Below are 18,165 nucleotides of genomic sequence, written 5' to 3'. Positions count from 1 at the left end.
AAGTCACTTTCAGTTTAGACAGCTCAGACATGCATTTAGTCTGGGACCAGGCTTAAGCCTTTTCTGTGAAACAGGGCAAATGCTATTAATGAAATATTTGGATTTTAATTATTCTTTTCATTTAACTTTTAATTTCTATTTTAACTTTTTTTCTCTTTTATTATGTTTGTCTGTCTTTAATACAGTTGAACGCCCTTTTTTGTCCGACCAGAAATGTTGTGTTTGTGTATGTGTGCATATATTTGTGTAAGCATGCAATTAATTATATTTTAATAGTACTTATTCATTTTTATACAATTATTTTTCTAAAATTATTACAAAATAATTTTCATTCAGATATTGAAAACTTTCAAAGTAGAAAAAGTCATTGTCAATATTAATTATTTTAAGTTACTTTTAATAGTGACTTAGTGACTTAATGACTTAGAGTGTCATGTCGTTATAAAAAATAGCAAAATGATCAAACAGATGGAGGAAGAAATAAGTGGAAGAAGGTGTGGCTCAGTCTGGTATCTGGTTTTCTCCCTGTAGGCAGATTCTGGGCATGGTCACGTTGGGGAACATGCTCTCGTCGGTTCTGGCTGGGAAGGTTAGGCCATCTGATCCCATAAGCAAAGTTCTCTACAAACATTTTAAACAGGTAGGTAGTACACACACACACACACACACACACACACCTTTCTGTCATTCTGTACATGCAGCAGAAGGTTCAAGAAAAAGTATTCACACAATAAACAGCCTACAGAAAATTCTTATAAGTGCATGTTGTTCTGGTGTTTTTTTATTTATTTATTTATTATTTATTATTATTTCCCCTTTGACTCTAAATGAGGGTTGGATGTAATTATATGATTGTCTATAATTAAGACTTATAATGTGTTAATTGTACATGTCAATTAAATATCAGTACACCGAGTGTTACTTAATAACCAGTAATGACAGGTAATGATCTCTCAATAGTCCACTTGTCTGTCATCCTGTAGGTGCGCCTAACTGATAACCTGGGCAAACTCTCACGTATCCTGGAGACGGACCATTTTGCCCTTGTGAACGTACAGATTCAGTGTAAGTCAAGTTTTGGAAATCTTTGTTCCACCTCTTCCCTAAAAAATCTGGATTCTTTCCATTTTTAGTCATGAACATTTTAAATGTTTGAGGGTTCCTGTCTTACAGACATGAGTAATGGATCTCCCAAGATGAGGCAGATGGTGTTTGGGGTCGTGAGTCGTGACAGCCATTGACCTGCTGAACTACGTGGCCACACGTGAGAGGAGGGAACGTTCGCTGTCCGAGTGCTCTCTATCTGAAGAACAGTGAATGATCAAGAGTGTGGGAACACAATGGTGGAGCGTTATTCTCTCTCTTAATTCAATTCAATTTCAGTTCAAATGAGCTTTATTGGCATTGACCATTACATGTATCTCCGGTCTGGCGCTGCTCGAGTGGCTGCCTGTTGCTGCAGCTCCCGTTTGTGTATTTGTTTCATACATTCTAAGTGTTTGTTGATCGTTCTATCATTACAGTCGAATGGATATCTTGTGGAGTTGCCATTTTCTCTGCTTATTTTTGGCACTTATGATTTTTTTGCCGGGACACTTTGCTTATGGGCCTAAAGGTAACGTCAGGCCTATTGTTTACCTTCGCGACCAGCTAATTGCGCTATCCAAGCCTTCTCTACTGCAGCCCGATGTCAGTTCCTCGATCCCAGTGGAACTGAAAAGAAGACGAAGGGGTTGTAGAGCTGGCGCCGTTCGGAGAATAAGAAGGAGGAAATATAAACCTTTTCTCCCCTCTATTGTAATGGGGAATGTGAGGTCCCTGGTAAATAAAATGGACGAGTTGAGCGCACTGACGAGGACACAGCGGGAGTATCGAGAGTGCAGTGTTATGTGCTTCACAGAGACATGGCTGCAGGAACATATTCCCGAGTCCAACACCACTGTCTCCGGCTTCCAGACGGTACGGGTGGACAGAGATCGCTGTCTGAGCGGTAAGAAGAAAGGAGGGGGGATTGCTGTATTTGTAAATAAAAGATGGTGTAATCCTGGACATATTACTGTAAAGGAACGTTTCTGTAGCCCAGATATTGAACTGTTAGCTGTGAGTCTACGTCCATATTATCTGCCGAGGGAGTTTACTTGTGCAATCATTATGGTTGTTTACATTCCACCGTCAGCTGATGCTGACGCGGCGTGTGACGTTATCCATTCAGTCACCGCTGGATTACAAACAAAACACCCAAACGCTTTTATTGCAATCTCTGGAGATTTTAACCATACGTCTCTCTCTGCTACTCTCCCAACATTTCAGCAGTATGTGAACTGCCCCACCAGAAACAAAAATACTTTGGATTTACTGTATGCTAATGTTAAGGACTCATACTGCTCTGCAGCCCTTCCTCCTCTTGGAAGATCAGATCACAATCTGGTACTTCTTAACTCCACATATACACCAATTGTTCAAAGACAACCGGTTACTTATAGGACTGTGAGAAGATGGACACAGGAAGCGGATGAGGCTCTGCAAGGGTGTTTTGAATCCACAGACTGGGAGGTACTCTGTGATCCCTATGGAGATGACATAAGTTCCATGACGGATTGTATCACAGGGTATATTAATTTCTGTGTGGATACGGTCATACCCTATAGGAGAGTGAGATGTTTTCCTAACAACAAGCCATGGATAACCAGTGACCTAAAGGTGCTTCTGAATAGGAAGAAAAGAGCTTTTAGGCAGGGGGACAGAGAATTAATGAAGACTGTACAGAGGGAGTTGAAAGTGAGGTTGAGAGTCGGTATGGAGGTGTACAGGAAGAAACTGGAAAACAAGCTCCAGCAAAACAACTCAAGGGATGTATGGGCGGGAATGAAGACTATCACAGGGTTTAAGGTGACTGGTAACCAGGCTGAGGGAAGCCGGGATATGGCTAATGAGCTGAATGTGTTTTTCAATAGGTTCAGCTCACCCCTAGCCTCCCATGCAGCCTGTCAAATTGGCCACACATCACCCCTTGCTCTTCAGCTGCATCCTTCTCCCTCCTCCCTCCTATCCACTTTCCCCTCTCTCACCTCCTCAAAGATCAAAATTGGTGATTCACATGGTGCCACCTCCACCCACCCTTCAACATCATCATCTATCTTCACTGCTGAGAACACCATGCCACCCTCTATCTCTCCCACCCCCCTGTATGTCTCTAGCTGTCAGGTTAAGAGGCAGCTGGTGAAACTACATCAGAACAAAGCCCCGGGACCGGATGGTATTAGCCCCAGAGTCCTGAAGGTATGTGCTAACCAGCTATGTGGGATTTTACAACACCTTTTTAACCTCAGTCTGAGTCTGGCGAAAGTTCCACTAATGTGGAAAACAACTTGCCTTGTTCCAGTGGCTAAAAAGTCTGCTCCGTCTGCTCTCAATGACTATAGACCGGTTGCTTTAACCTCACACATTATGAAAGTTCTAGAGAGACTGGTTCAGGCCCATCTGAGACCACAAGTAACTGCCTTCATTGATCCACTGCAGTTTGCCTACTGCCCTGGGGTGGGTGTGGAGGATTCTATCATCTACTTGCTTCAGCGAGCTCACTCTCACCTGGATAGAGCTGGCAGCATGGTGAGGATCATGTTCTTTGACTTTTCCAGTGCTTTTAACACGATCCAACCGTCATTGCTGCGTGAGAAGCTTCAAGTGATGCAGGTGGACACCTCCACAATTTCCTGGATTATAGACTACCTGACATGCAGACCTCAGTTTGTGCGACTAAGGGGTGGTGTGTCTGAACGAGTGGTCAGCAGTACAGGAACACCACAGGGGACTGTTCTCTCGCCATTTCTATTCACGTTGTACACGTCAGATTTCCAACACAACTCAGAGTCCTGTCATCTTCAAAAATACTCAGATGACTCTGCAGTTGTTGGGTATATTAACGGTGGAGATGAGACTGGGTACAGAGATTTGGTTGATCGCTTTGTGTCGTGGTGTGGGATAAACCACCTTCTCTTAAACGTGACTAAGACAAAAGAGATGGTGGTGGACTTTAGAAGGACCAGGAAAACAACATTAAAACCCATTTACCTGCATGGAGAGGAGGTGGAGGTGGTTGATCAATTTAAATATTTGGGTGTGTACCTCGATAACAGACTGGATTGGAAACGCAACTCTGAGGCCATCTTCAAGAAGGGCCAGAGCAGACTCTATTTCTTGAGGAAGCTCAAGTCTTTTAATGTATGCAACAAGATGTTGTATATGTTTTATCAGTCTGTCGTCGAAAGTGCAATATTCTTTGCAGTCATCTGCTGGGGCAGCTGCATCAGAGGCAGTGACAGTAAGAGACTAAATAAACTAATAAAGAAGGCTGGCTCTGTGCTGGGGTTTGCTCTGGAACCTATGGAGTTGGTTGTGGAGGAAAAGATGTTGTAGAAACTATTTAACATCATGGACAACACATCACATCCGCTGCACAACTTGGTGGTTGGGCAGAAGAGTGTTTTTAGCTGGAGACTACGGCAACTCTGCTGTAGCAAGGACCGGTACAGAAAGTCATTCCTACCCACTGCAATAACAATATATAATAGATCTTCTCTGGGTAGATAAGAGATTATGGACATTAATGACAGAATAGAGAATAACACATGAATATATGGTATATGATATTTAAACTGCACATCTTGTGTAACTATTTTATTTATTTATTATTATTCTTAAGGATTTTTATACAGTATAGGTCAATGTATGTTATATGTAATATGTCTGGTATGTATTGTAAATTGCTGCTGTGACATCACAATTTCCCCTTGGGGATTATTAAAGTCTTTCTATTCTATTCTATTCTATTCTATTCTATTCTATTCTATTCTATTCTATGAGCAATGAACAAAATAATGATTTTAAAGTACATAAAGAAAATATTAATGAATCAATCAATCAATCAATCAATAAATCAATAAATAAATAAATACATTAATAAATTTTTTATAAACAAGAAAATCTCTCTCTCTCTCTTTCCGTGTGTGCGCATGCATTGAGTGAGTGAGGAGCGTGGATGGAGAGCGTGACGGCGGTGTAAGGTACGAGTGTTTGAAAACTCTCTCTACCCTTTTCTATCTTTAGTAATTCTTGTAATTGTGTTATTAGTTATATATATATTTGTTATATTAGTGAGAGAAAGGTGATTATTTTGGGGGAGTTTTCACTCCCAGTCTGCATACTGGGAGTATGGTAGCTCCAGGTTCAAAGAGTTTGGAGTTTATAACGAGGCGTCATGGTGTGAAAATCGATGTTACTGCAAATATAGAGGAGTGTAGATTAACGGTGAGTGCAGTAATTGGAAATGAGAATGTTTTATCAGAGTCGCGAATGAACAATGCGATTGTTCTGTTTGTTAAGACGATCGAACTGGTGAACTTGTTAGTAGAGAGTGGTGTAGAGATTGGTGGTACAGTATTTTTACCTCAATGTGTTACCTCTTTCTAGGCCTTCAAAGAGAGTAACAGTATTAATGTGCCGTCGTTTATTAAGAACGAGGTTCTAGTTGGAATGCTCTCTAGGTATGAAAAACTGGTCTCTTCAATAAAGATCATTCCAATTAGAAGTCCTCTTTGTTGAAATGTGTTCTCCTTCAGGCATTATGTATAAATGGTTCTGATAGAAAACGTAGAGGAACTTGATATGAATCTTAATTTTCGTCATGAGGAATATATCCCACAACAAATACAAGCTTTGGTTGCAGTGAAAATGGACACCTTATTCGTGGATGGGTGCTGCCTGTGCAATTCTTTGAAGTATGGAAGACTTAGGATTGGACAGGATTTTGGTTGGACCCTCAAAGATTAAAACTGTGTGATTATCCAGTTTTTTATCGTAACCTGTTCAAAGTCTCGTCTTTAAGACAAATAGGGAAAGTAATACTTCCCTGTTCTGGCTACCAGAGGAGCCATTGGTCATTGGCACACGATTGGACTTATCACGTGAGATGTCTTTTGCCATACCGGAAAGGACTTTGTGTAATGCCAAGTTGACAACAATCGGTCATCTCCATTAAATAGCAGGATCTGTAGGTTTTTAGCATCCCTATATGACAGCCTCCTCTCAAGGGAGTCGTTAGGCCAAGGCCAATCCCTTTTCTGCATTCTGGGGTGAGAAGAGTAACTGGCACTAGGTAGCCAGCCCTCTGGTTATCAGGTAGTAGGCCTCACCAGGCCTCCCTTTTATGTTCCCCTGAATAGTGATTGGCTGGGGCTCCTTCGGGTTCCCTAGCCACATTACCTAGAAGGGACCCCTTCTAATTTGAAGCTGTGGTATTAGGCCCTTGAGCAAGCCTTTCATTAAACAATGTTTATGGAGGTTTTCCTGTGGAATGTATAGCTTGGGGTATGACCATAGGGAATGCTGTCACTGTCAGCCCAGTGTGACCTGAGGGTGAGTGGTTCTGGCATTTCATTTGAATTTGCTGGTTTTGACAATTGTCACTGCCAATGGGTATGCACTCCCCTTAGCATGGTGGTGTTGGTATATCGTTCCCCTTAGCGTCAATTGACGCAGTGCGAGTTCCCTTTCGAAAGGGGACGTCTAGGTTACAACTGTAACCTCTGTATCCTGAGAACAGGGAACAAGATACTGCGTCTTTTCGCCATGTCTCGGGGCCTGCCTACCAAACAGTCCCTTCAGACGAAAAGGTGATTACCATGTTTGCAAGGCGCCCTTATATACTTCCAGGTCGCACGTTAATGATTCATGGACTGTCGCCGGCCGGTCAATATGATTGGCGTGATTTGATAGTGATTTCAGACACCTGTCACGCCTGAGGCGTTCCCCTTAGCTTCAATCGACGCAGTGTATGTCAGTGCAAGTCACTTTCAGTTTAGACAGCTCAGACATGCATTTAGTCTGGGACCAGGCTTAAGCCTTTTCTGTGAAACAGGGCAAATGCTATTAATGAAATATTTGGATTTTAATTATTCTTTTCATTTAACTTTTAATTTCTATTTTAACTTTTTTTCTCTTTTATTATGTTTGTCTGTCTTTAATACAGTTGAACGCCCTTTTTTGTCCGACCAGAAATGTTGTGTTTGTGTATGTGTGCATATATTTGTGTAAGCATGCAATTAATTATATTTTAATAGTACTTATTCATTTTTATACAATTATTTTTCTAAAATTATTACAAAATAATTTTCATTCAGATATTGAAAACTTTCAAAGTAGAAAAAGTCATTGTCAATATTAATTATTTTAAGTTACTTTTAATAGTGACTTAATGACTTAGAGTGTCATGTCGTTATAAAAAATAGCAAAATGATCAAACAGATGGAGGAAGAAATAAGTGGAAGAAGGTGTGGCTCAGTCTGGTATCTGGTTTTCTCCCTGTAGGCAGATTCTGGGCATGGTCACGTTGGGGAACATGCTCTCGTCGGTTCTGGCTGGGAAGGTTAGGCCATCTGATCCCATAAGCAAAGTTCTCTACAAACATTTTAAACAGGTAGGTAGTACACAACACACACACACACACCTTTCTGTCATTCTGTACATGCAGCAGAAGGTTCAAGAAAAAGTATTCACACAATAAACAGCCTACAGAAAATTCTTATAAGTGCATGTTGTTCTGGTGTTTTTTTTTTTTTTATTATTATTTATTTTTATTTCCCCTTTGACTCTAAATGAGGGTTGGATGTAATTATATGATTGTCTATAATTAAGACTTATAATGTGTTAATTGTACATGTCAATTAAATAATCAGTACACCGAGTGTTACTTAATAACCAGTAATGACAGGTAATGATCTCTCAATAGTCCACTTGTCTGTCATCCTGTAGGTGCGCCTAACTGATAACCTGGGCAAACTCTCACGTATCCTGGAGACGGACCATTTTGCCCTTGTGAACGTACAGATTCAGTGTAAGTCAAGTTTTGGAAATCTTTGTTCCACCTCTTCCCTAAAAAATCTGGATTCTTTCCATTTTTAGTCATGAACATTTCAAATGTTTGAGGGTTCCTGTCTTACAGACATGAGTAATGGATCCCCCAAGATGAGGCAGATGGTGTTTGGGGTCGTGACAGCCATTGACCTGCTGAACTACGTGGCCACACGTGAGAGGAGGGAACGCTCGCTGTCCGAGTGCTCTCTGTCTGAAGAACAGTGAATGATCAAGAGTGTGGGAACACAATGGTGGAGCGTTATTCTCTCTCTTAATTCAATTCAATTTCAATTCAAATGAGCTTTATTGGCATTGACCATTACATGAGCAATGAACAAAATAATGATTTTAAAGTACATAAAGAAAATATGAATGAATGAATCAATCAATCAATAAATAAATACATTAATACATTTTTTATAAACAAGAAAATCTCTCTCTCCCTCTCTTTCCGTGTGTGCGCATGCATTGAGTGAGTGAGGAGCGTGGATGGAGAGTGTGACGGCGGTGTAAGGTACGAGCGTTTGAAAACTTTCTACCCTTTTCTATCTTTAGTAATTCTTGTAATTGTGTTATTAGTTATATATATATTTGTTATATTAGTGAGAGAAAGGTGATTATTTTGGGGGAGTTTTCACTCCCAGTCTGCATACTGAGTATGGTAGCTCCAGGTGCAAAGAGTTTGGAGTTTATAACGAGGCGTCATGGTGTGAAAATCGATGTTACTGCAAATGTAGAGGAGTGTAGATTAACGGTGAGTGCAGTAATTGGAAATGAGAATGTTTTATCAGAGTCGCGAATGAACAATGCGATTGTTCTGTTTGTTAAGACGATCGAACTGGTGAACTTGTTAGTAGAGAGTGGTGTAGAGATTGGTGGTATTTTTACCTCAATTACCTCTTTCTAGGCCTTCAAAGAGAGTTAAGGGCGCTTTCACACTAGCACTTTTGGTGCGCACCCGGGTTCGAATGACGTCAGAGTTCGGTTCGTTTGGATGATGTGAACGCTGTCTTCCGAACTCGGGTGCGCACCCGCGAACCGTAGGCTACTCGAGTCCGCTTAAAAAGGTGGTCTGGGGTACGGTTCATGTGAACTCGGGTACGGTTCGCTGCTGAAATGAACGCAATCGAACCGAACCGCTATTGTTGACGTAGGCTATAATGTGTCTTCGGCGGACAGCCCGCTGTCTTTGAAACGTTTTCAGAATTTTTGCGGCAGACAGACGCAAGTGTGTTTCTGTATGTCTATGTTGAAAACAAAACCAAAGGTTAAAAAAAAGAAGAAAAAATGTCAACCGAGCAAGTCTATCCATTTGGGCGCCTTTTCATTCGCGGTTACCAAGCAACACCATTACGCCAGCTGCAGCCTGATGACGCAAGTGTACCGCGGTTCGGATAGAAATAATATAATGTGAACACAGTCCATCGGGGGCAGGGGGAGGGGGGAGCAATCGAACTCGGGTTTGGAACAGGCAATCGAACCAAGTGTGAAAGCGCCCTTACAGTTCTAGTTGGAATGCTCTCTAGGTATGAAAAACTGGTCTCTTCAATAAAGATGATTCCAATTAGAAGTCCTCTTTGTTGAAATGTGTTCTCCTTCAGGCATTATGTATAAATGGTTCTGATAGACAACGTAGAGGAACTTGATATGAATCTTAATTTTCGTCATGAGGAATATATCCCACAACAAATACAAGCTTTGGTTGCAGTGAAAATGGACACCTTATTCGTGGATGGGTGCTGCCTGTGCAATTCTTTGAAGTATGGAAGACTTAGGATTGGACAGGATTTTGGTTGGACCCTCAAAGATTAAAACTGTGTGATTATCCAGTTTTTTATCGTAACCTGTTCAAAGTCTCGTCTTTAAGACAAATAGGGAAAGTAATACTTCCCTGTTCTGGCTACCACAGGAGCCATTGGTCATTGGCACACGATTGGACTTATCACGTGAGATGTCTTTTGCCATACCGGAAAGGACTTTGTGTAATGCCAAGTTGACAACAATCGGTCATCTCCATTAAATAGCAGGATCTGCTTTTAAAAATGTGATTGTGATAGCTGAGCGGTTTGGAATGAAATCATACCACATAGTGGCAAAAGCATTTGAAAAAGGGAGATCAACCGTTACTGGTGAAGAAACCGAATTGTTGGATCAGTACTCGAAGGGGTCTATTAATGTTGACTGTAAAGACCCCTTTCCAAACTTGAGTATATCCCCCATTTTGGGTGAGTGTAATAGTATGTTGTTAGTCAATAATTAATGATTGTGGGTTCAAATTATGTATTTGGCAAAGATTTGTATAAGAATTGTGTAAAAACCTTTAATAAGAAATCTTTGAACAAGTGTTATACACCCTGGCGAAATGTACTTAATCTTGACACCAATGAAAAACGTACTCGGTTACTAACGTAACCTCGGTTCTCTCTAGAAGAGGGAACGAGTACTGCGTCTTAGCTAAGACGCTGCGGGAAAAGTCTCTTTTCACGAATATTGAAGCAAAAAATTATCCTTAATTTTAATATTTGTAAAACGCATTTGCCACAGTATGCAGCCATAGGCAAGACGGCTCGTTTGCTCATTGGCTGTTGTACTAGCAAATGCATAAGCCTATCGAGCGCAGGCTGATGCAACATCAGACCAATGAGGCCACTTCCCGCCGACGCGGGCGTGGCCTCGCCCTATAAAGGTAGCTCGAAAAGGCTGACTCACTTGATTTATTTCAACGAAGAAGCGAACCAAAGTGAATCGTACGCACGGCAGGGAACGCAGTACTCGTTCCCTCTTCTAGAGAGAACCGAGGTTACGTTAGTAACCGAGTACGTTCTCTTACGAGAGTTCTCTCGTACTGCGTCTTAGCTAAGACGCTGCGGGAACCCAATGTAAGACGCCGTGCGTGCAGGGATTAACAACCATAAACCTGGAGGCTGACCCAGGATTTACAGTGCACAATCACCAGAGGGACTGACATAGAGTCCTAGAACAAGAGGAGGAACTCTCCGTTCTGATATGTGGCTGCGTCTGCAGACGTAATATAAGACATCACTTAGACAAGACACCCTTGACTAAAGTGGGAATATGGGTCTTACGTAGAACTGCCCGTAAGATAGTAGTAACGCACTGTGCTTGCATTCTCAGTGTTCAATTACACCGATAACAGCTTAGCCTGCAAAGCGGGAACCTCGAGGTTATAAAACCTGATAAATGTAGACGGCGAGGCCCAGCCTGCCGCCATACAAATATCCTGTAGAGATATTCCACTAGACCAGGCCCACGAAGAGGCAACGCCTCTCGTGGAGTGCGCTCTGACACCCAGCGGGCATTGAAGACCCCTGGAGGTGTATGCCAACGCTATGGCGTCAACTATCCATCTGGATAGGCCTTGTTTCGAAACAGCCGTTCCCTTGGAACGTCCACTGAACGAGACAAATAGTTGCTCAGTCTGTCTAAAGGCAGCAGAGCGAGACACATAGGCTCTTAAAACCCTGACAGGGCAGAGAGAGCCCAAGTCTCCTTCCTCTTCTAACACCGGCAGGGCGGACAGGGATATAACCTGAGCCCGAAACGGTGTGTTGAGGGATTTCGGCACATAGCCGTGCCTAGGTTTGAGTATGACTCTCGAGTCACTAGGCCCAAACTCCAGACACGACGGGCTCACTGAGAGCGCGTGCAGGTCCCCTATGCGCTTCACTGAAGCAAGGGCCAGCAAAAACACTGTCTTAAATGACAGGTGTTTGAGACTAATCGACTGGATGGGCTCGAAAGGGGAACCTTTCATGGCCTCCAGGACCGTAGAGAGGTCCCAAACAGGGACCGACGGGGGTCTGGGAGGGTTCAGTCTCCTAGCTCCCTTGAGGAAGCGGATGACCAAATCGTTCCTTCCTATCGACTGACCGAGCGTTGTCTCAGCGAACGCTGCGATAGCCGCCACATATACTTTGAGCGTGGATGGGGCTCTGCCCTTATCCAACAGCTCTTGAAGGAAGGAGAGAACCTCCGTTACCTCACAGTCGAGGGGTGAGCATCCCCGAGCCACACACCAACTGGAGAATACCGACCACTTTGAGGCATAGAGCCGTCGAGTCGACGGTGCTCTAGCCTGAGTGATAGTATTTAGCACTCCTACTGAGAAATCAGCGGGTAACCGTTGAGAGCCCACACGTGTAAGGCCCACAACTTCGGTTGAGGGTGCCAAATCGAGCCCCTGGCCTGCGAGAGAAGGTCCCTTCTCAATGGCACCGGCCATGGGGCAGTGTCTGCCAACTGCATCAGCTCTGGAAACCAAGGTTGGTTCCTCCAGAGTGGTGCTACAAGCAGCACTGAGCATTTCGTTTCCCTCACTCGTTCTATCACCTCTGGAAGGAGGGAGACGGGGGGAAAGCATAGAGCGGGCGGCGCGGCCACCTCTGGGACAGCGCGCTTTCGCTCTTGGAAAAGAACGCGGGGCAGTGAGCGTTTTCGCTGGACGCGAAGAGGTCCACTTCCGCTCTGCCAAATCTCTCCCACAGCAGCTGGACTGTTTGTGGGTGTAGAGACCATTCGCCCGCGGGAATGTTGTTCCTGGACAGTCTGTCTGGACCCACATTCTGTATCCCAGGCACATGAGCTGCTTTTAGCGAGCGCAAGTTGTGCTGAGCCCATACCAGGAGGCGTTCCGCCAACCTGTATAGATCTCGGGATCTGAGACCGCCCTGGCGATTTATGTAGGACACCACCGACATGTTGTCCGAACGGACTAAGACGTGATGGCCCTTGATTTGGGGACGAAAACGTGTCAGCGCGTTTTCTACTGCCAGCATTTCCAGACAGTTGATGTGTCGGAGCTTTTCCCGTTCTGACCACAGGCCATATAACGGTCTGCCCTCGAGCAGCGCTCCCCATCCCGAGGTGGAGGCGTCCGTGGACACCACTCTCACTCTCGAGGAAGTCCCCAGGCTTGCACCTGTTTGGTACCAGTCGTTCACCGTCCAAGGTTCTAGAGCTGTAACGCAGCTCTGGTTGACCTTGAGACGCAATCGACCAGAAGTCCACGCTCTGCGTGGTACCCGCGCTTTCAGCCAGAACTGCAGGGGGCGCATGCGGAGCAGGCCCAGCTGAAGAACTGGCGATGCTGAGGCCATGAGACCTAGCATCTTCTGAAACGTCTTGAGCGGGAAGGACGCGTCGCAGCGGAGAGATCTCGCTGCGCGCTGAATGCCGAGCGCGCGCTGTGGCGACAGCCGCGCCGTCATAGACTGTGAGTCCAGAACTATGCCCAAAAACGAAATCGTTTGACTGGGGTTCAGTGAACTCTTCGTCCAATTGACTCTGAGACCGAGTTTCTCGAGGTGATCGAGTAACATGGTCCTGTGCTCCACGAGCTCTGATCGTGAATGAGCCAGAATCAGCCAGTCGTCCAAATAGTTCAGCACTCGCATGCCTCTGAGTCTGAGAGGGGCGAGCGCTGCGTCCATGCACTTCGTAAATGTGCGAGGTGCTAGGGACAGACCGAATGGCAGGACTGTATACTGGTATGTCTGACCGTCGAAGGCGAATCTCAAGTATTGCCTGTGACGTGACGCTATCTGTATTTGAAAATACGCGTCCTTCAGATCTATTGACATGAACCAGTCTCCTTCGCGAATATGCGCGAGGATTTTCCTGGTCGTAAGCATTCTGAAACTGCGTTTCACTAATGCTTTGTTCAGCTGTCTCAGATCCAGTATGGGTCTGCAGCCCCCGTCTTTTTTGGGAACCAGAAAGTATCTGCTGTACAGCCCCCGTTCGCTTTGAGCATGAGATACAGGCTCTATAGCCCCTTTGCTCATCAGTTTTGAAATTTCGGCTCGGAGTAGGTGTGCTACTTCCGAATTCACCGTAGTTTCGACACGCGCCGTAAAGCGGGGAGGGCGTCGATAAAACTGTAGCGAGTAGCCTCTCTTTATAATGCTTAGCACCCATTCCGAAACCCCTGGAAGCGCTGCCCATGCATCTGCATGGATGGCTAAGGGTTGGATGCGAAGCGCACTCTGTTGGCTGAGCAACGAAAGCGCTTCGGTGTGCTGTAACACAGGCGTTATGTCTGTGGCATTCGAGGCGTGGGGCGCGCTGATGACAGCGGGCAGAGCGCTCGTCCTCGACCCCACTATGGCGCTTAGCTGAGTGAGGGAGGGCTGAACGGGTCCCGTGGGACTCATATCGTCTGTGAGTAAGTGTGGGCTGGAAGCGCGCACCTTTACTACTTCTGGCGCGTTGTCTGCCTGAGCAGAGCGAACGTGCACGGGTTTCGTTTTTACAGAAACCGTCAGACGTGCGTGACATAGTGATCGTGTGCACTGAGGAGTGGACACGTCTACTATGCAGTGCGCGCGATCGACTTGAGTCGATTTTATGGGCGCGAGCCCTGTGTGAAGGGCTGTGCTTGTGTGTACGGATGGGCACTGAGAAGTGGGCATCAGCGTTACATTTATAGCACCATCGGCCGTGGCCGGGACACCAGAAAATACACTCTTTATGGGATATATCTGGGTAGCCGTGAAAACGGCTTTTGTGTGCAGGCAAGCGGGCAACTGTACGGGCTTGCGCGTTGCATAAGACGCTGAGACAGTCGCAATACCTGGAACTGAAACAGCGGCGCGCTTGGGTGTGAGTCCGGCCGCAGCGGGACTTGTACACCGGCGCTTTCCTAGGCGTGCTAGGATGTGTTCGGGGCTTCCGGTTTCACCACAATCCTCTGCCGTGGACCACGCGGCGCGGGGCGACGGCTGGTAGAGCGAGAGCGGGGTCTCGCGCTGCGTTGCTGTCGTGATGACGCAGCAGGAGGAGGGGGCTGTGGCTGAGAGCTCCGCTGGGTCGGCTTAGCACGACTCGCTGCAGAACTGGAGCGCTTCGGCAGGAAGTGCTTGAAGGCTTGTGACGCTTTCTGGTCCTCTGCGAATCTCTCTATGAACTCATTGACAGAGGATCCGAAGAGGCCAGTGGGATTCAGCGGGGCGTCGAGGAACGCGGTGCGCTCAGACTCGGCCATGTCTGAAAACGTCAGCCACAGATGTCTTTCAGCCACAGTGGCGGAAGCCATAACACGTCCCATAGCTTGAGCGGCAGACTTAGTAGCGCGAAGGGTGAGATCCGAAGCGCTTCTCAAATCCGCGAGGCAGACTGCATCAGGTCCCATCTCGTCCAACTTACGGAGGAGATCTCCCTGGAAAATCTGCAGCGTGGCCATGGTGTGTAGTGCAGACGCAGCCTGCCCAGCAGCGGAAAAGATTCGCGCGAGCAGCGATGACGTCGTGCGGCAGGCTTTGGATGGCAACACTGGTTTCGTCCGCCGTCCAGCAGAGGGCGGGCAAAGGTGCGTCGCTATCGCCTGTTCAACCGGCGGAAGTGACTGGTAGCCTCTGTTTTTAGCATCGTCCAGGGCGGAGAATGCTGGAGAAACAGACGAACGAGTTCGTGCTGAGAAGGGAGCGTTCCAGGCCTTTGCCACTTCTTCATGAAGCTCAGGAAGAAAGGGGGCGGGCTTAGACTCAGGAGAAGCATGCTCACCGGGAAGGAAGCTACCATCCAGCCGGGTACGAGAGGGAGGTGCTGGTGCAGACCACTCGAGGCCGAGACTCGTCGCGGCCAGCGAGAGCACCCGCATCAACTCTTTCTCGATGTTGGCTCGTCTGCTAGGCTTACGAGCAGCGAGCGCGAGATCCTCAGAGCTCGACCAATCGCCGCTGCCCGAAGCTAACAGAGAGCACGTGTCCTCATCCCCCGACGCGGCTTTGAAATCGACTTCCTCTGATGAAGCGGCGGCAGACTGCGGGCGCTGAGCATCAGGAAGTGATACAGGCGAGGCCGGCGAAGCGAGCGGGCGCTCCGGCGAGCTCGGTCGGGCTGTAGAGGGCTCCGGAATCCGCTGGGAGCGGCGCTTTTTACGGCGCGGCAACGCGGCGGGGAGTGCAGGCTCGGAGAAAAGTGCCAGGCGAGTCCGCAGAGTCGCCAAAGGCATAAGCTCGCAGTGAGGGCAGCCGCCGTCAGCGAGTGCGAGCGCTGCATGATCTTCACCCAGGCAGGAGACACAGATGACATGACGGTCTCCCTCGCTGAGTGGGGCTCGGCACGAGCCGCAGGAAGGCATCTTTAAAAAGACGCGAGCTCTTTTACGAGTGTGTGTCGCAGGGCGAACACACACACACACAGAGAAACAGAAAAGGATATGAGCGCCGGAAAGCGCAGCAGGTACGGCAGTGGAAGGCGGCGAAGGCCAGCGACTTCAGATGGCTCGTCCCGCTGATGTGCTTGCACTCAGACGACGCTTGCTTCCTATCCGAGATCCAGCGATGTGAGAGGTTCGCTGAAGAGGTGAAAAATCAAGTGAGTCAGCCTTTTCGAGCTACCTTTATAGGGCGAGGCCACGCCCGCGTCGGCGGGAAGTGGCCTCATTGGTCTGATGTTGCATCAGCCTGCGCTCGATAGGCTTATGCATTTGCTAGTACAACAGCCAATGAGCAAACGAGCCGTCTTGCCTATGGCTGCATACTGTGGCAAATGCGTTTTACAAATATTAAAATTAAGGATAATTTTTTGCTTCAATATTCGTGAAAAGAGACTTTTCCCGCAGCGTCTTAGCTAAGACGCAGTACGAGAGAACTCTCGTAAGAGAACCAGAATGGAGAGCCTTGTATAAATCACCATTGGTCAAAAAACTGGGGTTTACAGTGGAGAGTGTTACATGGTGCCATTGCAGTTAATGCATTTGTCTCTTTGATAAATTCTGATGTTACTGAAGGTTGTCCTTTTTGTTAACATAAAGAGACTCTTTTACAAGCATTTGTGAGAGGTTAAAACCTTTATTTGATATCTTGAAGAACTTTAATTTATTTGATGTGATTTTTTTTCAATGAAAATGTTTATTTGTGGTTTATTATGTGAAAAAAAAAAAAAACATTGACAAAAGTCTCAACTGCTGAATTTCTTGTTAGGTCAAGCAAAAATGGCAATTTATGCCACACAAAAAGAAAAAGTTGAGCAAAATGTTTAGAAGTTGTTTTTGGGAAATTAGTCAAATCTAGGATTTTGATTATGATCAATTTATTTTAATTATGCATTATTATAAGATAATGCATGATCTTATATCTTTTGAAGCAATTTTGTGTTGACGTGGGATTCTCTGAAATTGTTGAAAAAGAGTTGCATTTTCTTTTATTAAGATGATTTTTATTGAATTTTAACATTTAGTGTTTGGTAAATTGTTGTATTGTTTTTTGGGCATACATTGTAATTAATGGGGTTTTTATTCTCAATCTTAGTTTTTTTTTTTTTTTTTTTTTCTTGGCAAGTGGAGTTATGCTTTTTAGAAGTAAGAGCCAGTCAAAATAGTTTTACATGTCATTCTAACAGATTTGTACTAAAAAAAAAAAAAAAAAAAAAAGGAAAACAAGATTAGTTTTCTGACCCTATTGACTATTTTAGTGAAAATGTGTTTCAAGTTCCAACTGTAGTGCATACATATTTGGAAAAACTAATCTACCAAACCTGATCAATAGCGCCACCTGCCGACCTGAATGAAAATTAGAAGAAAATCCAGTTTTGATAATGTGGTCTGACTGCTCATGTTACAAACATATCATGGAAGGAAGACAAATGATGCAGGGTCCAAATAACATTCAAGTTTACTGTGAGTAACACAAACAGCGTGACCACATTCAATAACTGACAAAGGATGACCAGAACGGAGAGTACAAAAACACAGAGTGAGGAGGGAGCTAAACAGGCACAGGTGGAGGAAGGTAAACTAAACAGGGACTAACGAGAACAGGTGCAGACAATACATGACATCATGGTGACATTTACGCCCCCCTCGGTTAGGCACGTCCTCGCACTGTGATGACAGAAGAGGGTGTGGAGAGATGGAGCTGGTGATGAATGGTGATGACATTGAGGAGTCAGTGGAATGGTGGACCATGATGAAGCTGAGAGGAACCAGGGTGGAGACCTGAGTGACGGGTAGGGCTGTCAAAATTGCTCAAAAATGACGTTCGAATATTCCCTCTAAAAAACACACGAATATTCGAACTATTCGAACATCTGGTTGGCATTACATCAATAACAGGACAAATTAATACAAAGAGACATAACTACTTGTATAGGTAGTTTATTTAAGTTTAAACATATTTGACAATGTATTACCTACACAAAAACAAGTAAATCACCTAATGACCAAGACCGCAGACCTCACTCTCAAGTTGCAAGTGCGGATTTTCCGCTCACGGGCACCAGGGGGGTGCGAAA

The 18,165-nt window shown here is 45.4% G+C and overlaps 2 protein-coding genes across 2 annotated transcripts; both read left to right on the top strand.

The window, feature by feature from the left end:
- The first annotated feature begins 474 nt into the window (after nucleotides 1-474).
- LOC311297839 (cystathionine beta-synthase-like) lies at nucleotides 475-1,275 on the top strand. Its single transcript, XM_084420306.1, has 3 exons — nucleotides 475-640; nucleotides 984-1,065; nucleotides 1,174-1,275. Exons 1-3 carry the CDS (start codon nucleotides 545-547, stop codon nucleotides 1,239-1,241), a joined length of 246 nt encoding a protein of 81 aa, XP_084276432.1. The 5' UTR covers nucleotides 475-544; the 3' UTR covers nucleotides 1,242-1,275.
- A 6,078-nt stretch (nucleotides 1,276-7,353) lies between these two features.
- On the top strand, nucleotides 7,354-8,194 carry LOC311297838 (cystathionine beta-synthase-like). The gene is made up of 3 exons (XM_084420305.1): nucleotides 7,354-7,474; nucleotides 7,810-7,891; nucleotides 8,000-8,194. Exons 1-3 carry the CDS (start codon nucleotides 7,379-7,381, stop codon nucleotides 8,134-8,136), a joined length of 315 nt encoding a protein of 104 aa, XP_084276431.1. The 5' UTR covers nucleotides 7,354-7,378; the 3' UTR covers nucleotides 8,137-8,194.
- The last annotated feature ends 9,971 nt before the right edge of the window (nucleotides 8,195-18,165 follow it).

Source organism: Rutilus rutilus, assembly GCF_951802725.1.
Source record: "Rutilus rutilus genome assembly, chromosome: 10".
NCBI lineage: Eukaryota > Metazoa > Chordata > Actinopteri > Cypriniformes > Leuciscidae > Rutilus > Rutilus rutilus.
The sequence above is the reverse complement of the archived record's forward strand: the minus strand, read 5'-3'. Positions and strand labels throughout refer to the sequence as shown.

What these genes read in the sequence shown, in the direction of transcription:
- LOC311297838 (XM_084420305.1), top strand. Translation starts at nt 7,379, where the DNA reads ATGGTCACGTTGGGGAACATGCTCTCGTCGGTTCTGGCTGGGAAGGTT. An exon ending in TCTACAAACATTTTAAACAG is followed by an intron (nt 7,475 to 7,809) that starts GTAGGTAGTACA and finishes GTCATCCTGTAG; the next exon opens with GTGCGCCTAACTGATAACCT. An exon ending in TGTGAACGTACAGATTCAGT is followed by an intron (nt 7,892 to 7,999) that starts GTAAGTCAAGTT and finishes CCTGTCTTACAG; the next exon opens with ACATGAGTAATGGATCCCCC.
- LOC311297839 (XM_084420306.1), top strand. Translation starts at nt 545, where the DNA reads ATGGTCACGTTGGGGAACATGCTCTCGTCGGTTCTGGCTGGGAAGGTT. An exon ending in TCTACAAACATTTTAAACAG is followed by an intron (nt 641 to 983) that starts GTAGGTAGTACA and finishes GTCATCCTGTAG; the next exon opens with GTGCGCCTAACTGATAACCT. An exon ending in TGTGAACGTACAGATTCAGT is followed by an intron (nt 1,066 to 1,173) that starts GTAAGTCAAGTT and finishes CCTGTCTTACAG; the next exon opens with ACATGAGTAATGGATCTCCC.